The sequence below is a fragment of the Sinocyclocheilus grahami genome, unplaced genomic scaffold (genome assembly GCF_001515645.1).
Source record: "Sinocyclocheilus grahami isolate Dianchi unplaced genomic scaffold, SAMN03320097.WGS_v1.1 scaffold157.1, whole genome shotgun sequence".
NCBI lineage: Eukaryota > Metazoa > Chordata > Actinopteri > Cypriniformes > Cyprinidae > Sinocyclocheilus > Sinocyclocheilus grahami.
In genome coordinates, this window is record NW_015505336.1 from 1,045,466 (window position 1) to 1,048,183 (window position 2,718).

Here is a 2,718-nt window from a genome sequence, read left to right on the forward strand (position 1 = left end):
TGCTCATATTGTTCACGATTATTTTAACACGCCATTCACAGTAACCCAGATTTTTCTGGGAAAAGGTTTCCCAGAGCTCATATTCTGGAACCGACCTGGGCAGAGTTGACTGGTCTAGGTGCTATTCTCCAGAGCAACTGACTTCCTGGGATCACCTCCAGTGAATCTCCTCCTGGCTGAGGTGTTTCTTCTGAGTCTGACGTCTGAGATGACTGAGAAACACCAAGCAAACAGTTACAAACCTTACCGTGTATCGCTCACATTTAGCCCTATCGGATTGGAATCATTAGATGGGTATATAATGCTGTATAAAAACATTCATTCAGAAACACCTGTTTACTGCTTTTCTTGTCTTCTGATGCTTTCTTATCGTTCTTCTTGTGAGTTTCAAATGTAGCTGTGTCGACTATGTACATGCACTCCGTCCATTTCCCATAAAGGTTGCACACTTTCTTTTTGCTTCATGGAATACACAAATAATCAATGTAAAATAGAAATGTAGTGATGGCGTGAACATTTATCATGGAAATTAAACTCAAACTGACCTCTTGTCCAGGATGTAGCCTTCAACCTTATGTAATTCTTTGCCAAAAAGGCCACACGGTTTGAAACTTAGACAGCATTTTTCACCAGTTCTGTTGGCAATTATAAGTCAAAAGGGCTGCATTAGTGAAGTTAAAGCAGAACTAGTACATTTCAGAGTCTCGTTGATACCTGTGGTTGATAACCTCCACATTGCCGTACTGTTCGATCCACAGCTGTCCCACGATGATGTTGTGCACACAACACGTGGGGTTCATCCATGTGTATGCCTCATTATGCCTGCAACGAGTTTATTATTCAACAATGGGTCTCAAACAATGGGAATACACACAAAATCTGTGTACTAACATTTACATAAATCATGATTCACCAATGACTTTCATACTAAAATGTATTCAAAATGTACGAATTATGGACAGGAACAGCTGAAACCACACAAAACAATGTGTGGATATTAATAAAGCGTCTTCACACCCAGAGTAGACGCTTACTTGGGAAGTTCTAGAGTGATGATGCCCTTCGGTTCGGCCTCCACACTTTTGCCCCAGAACTTCAGTTTGGGGTAGATGGAGCCATGAAACACAAAGTCCTTCTGCAAACCCTCTGCGTGAAAGGCGCTGATGGGAGGATGGTGGCTCACTTGTTCTGAAATCAGCCGGAAACCAAGATCATCCCTGAAGGTTGAGGAAAAAACATGGTAACTATCCCAAAGAGCGCAACACATTGATATATTGATTGAAAAATCACATTGGCAATGCTATTGCTAAATGCTAACAAATTAGCATTAAAAAGGCAAAAAAGTGATATTTGCTAACAATGATGCTAACGTGAATGCTATAAAAAAAATTCACATTTGAATTGCTAATATTAACCCTCCTCTGGTGCTGTTTGAAAAATGTTTCTTTCTTTTTTTAAAATTAACTGAACGGTACGAAACTTGGTAAAGGTTTTGGCATTTGCTATGATAGACACTTGTAGTGTTCATGGTCAAAAATGACTGCACTGGAAATGAATGGGAAGTGAATATCATCTAGTGGAAACGTTTGGTACTGCGCCTAAACAAAATCCTGAATCCTACTGAAAGTTCATTTTTTGAGATATCAACCTCAAATTTGAAACACAACTTTAGATTAAACTTACTTACTTTTTTTTGTTTCAAGCATTCAAGATTTATGACAGTTTAAGTTGGAAATTTCATATTCCGGTATATGCTCAGAAAGTGGTAACAGGTAATAAATAGATCATAACTAATCCATAAATATAATTTTGTACCATAAAATCCCCTAGAAATACAAAAACACTTGCTTATTGTAACACGAAACACAATAAAAACACTATTGAACTAAAATATAGTACATTCATCTTATTGAAAAAAAAAATTACAACAAAACATAATTTTTGACTGAGAACAGTACCAGATGGTTAAAGATGCAGTTACATTAGCAAAATTCTGAAGGCAAATAAAGGTCCATTGTCAATAGTGTAGCGCTGTATGAAGCACAGCTCACACAGAGGTCACTTTCAAACCAAACATTTGTTCGTCAACGTGCAATTCACATGGCTGACTTGAATCTGTTGCAAAATTTGTGTGGCGAAATCTTTCCCATTTTCACATGAAAATCACAATCGGCTGAATTACTATTGAAATAACTGGATTTAGCCCACAAACATAAAAAAATTAAATAAACAAATCTGATCAATTAGGGTTGGAATCTCTCACCTGACTAACTCATACGTCTCTCCTAGCAGGGGGTTGAAGGGTTTACCCGTCCTTTCCCACTGAGACGCCACGGCTGATACAGCAAACGCGGCCACACACTGGATAGAAAATACATGCATTTGTTTACTTAGAAAATAAATATTAGAAATCGACAGGTTAGACAGTTTTTCATCCAGGCAGCTATTAGAAGAGATTTGATAGGACTTTGAAATCCAAGAAATATCTGTTTAAAATGCATTAAACAGCCTAATGAAAAGTTCATAAAATTGGAAACTTTGGCAAACAGACCTTGTAGTTATTTTTTTAACTACAATAAGTAATAATTATAGCTCAGTATACATGGGTTTTTGTCAATTTTGAGAGCAATGTAGGTGATCGCCAGTATAAAGTATGGTATAAATTTTGTCAAATGATTAATCGCATCCAAAATAAAAGTTTATGTTTACATAATATAT

The 2,718-nt window shown here is 36.8% G+C and overlaps 1 protein-coding gene across 3 annotated transcripts in view; it reads right to left on the reverse strand.

Annotated features, from left to right (window-relative positions):
* Positions 1 to 2,718, reverse strand: part of LOC107592705 (oxysterol-binding protein-related protein 1-like) — a 15,095-nt gene that overhangs the window by 2,778 nt on the left and 9,599 nt on the right. For all 3 annotated transcript variants that reach the window (XM_016282251.1, XM_016282252.1, XM_016282253.1), the window contains 6 exons: positions 2,264 to 2,361; positions 1,035 to 1,217; positions 715 to 822; positions 546 to 635; positions 333 to 459; positions 96 to 212 (listed from right to left, as the gene is read on the reverse strand). In XM_016282251.1, coding sequence (XP_016137737.1) covers positions 96 to 212; positions 333 to 459; positions 546 to 635; positions 715 to 822; positions 1,035 to 1,217; positions 2,264 to 2,361 — 723 coding nt within the window. The remainder of the gene's footprint in view (positions 1 to 95; positions 213 to 332; positions 460 to 545; positions 636 to 714; positions 823 to 1,034; positions 1,218 to 2,263; positions 2,362 to 2,718) is intronic.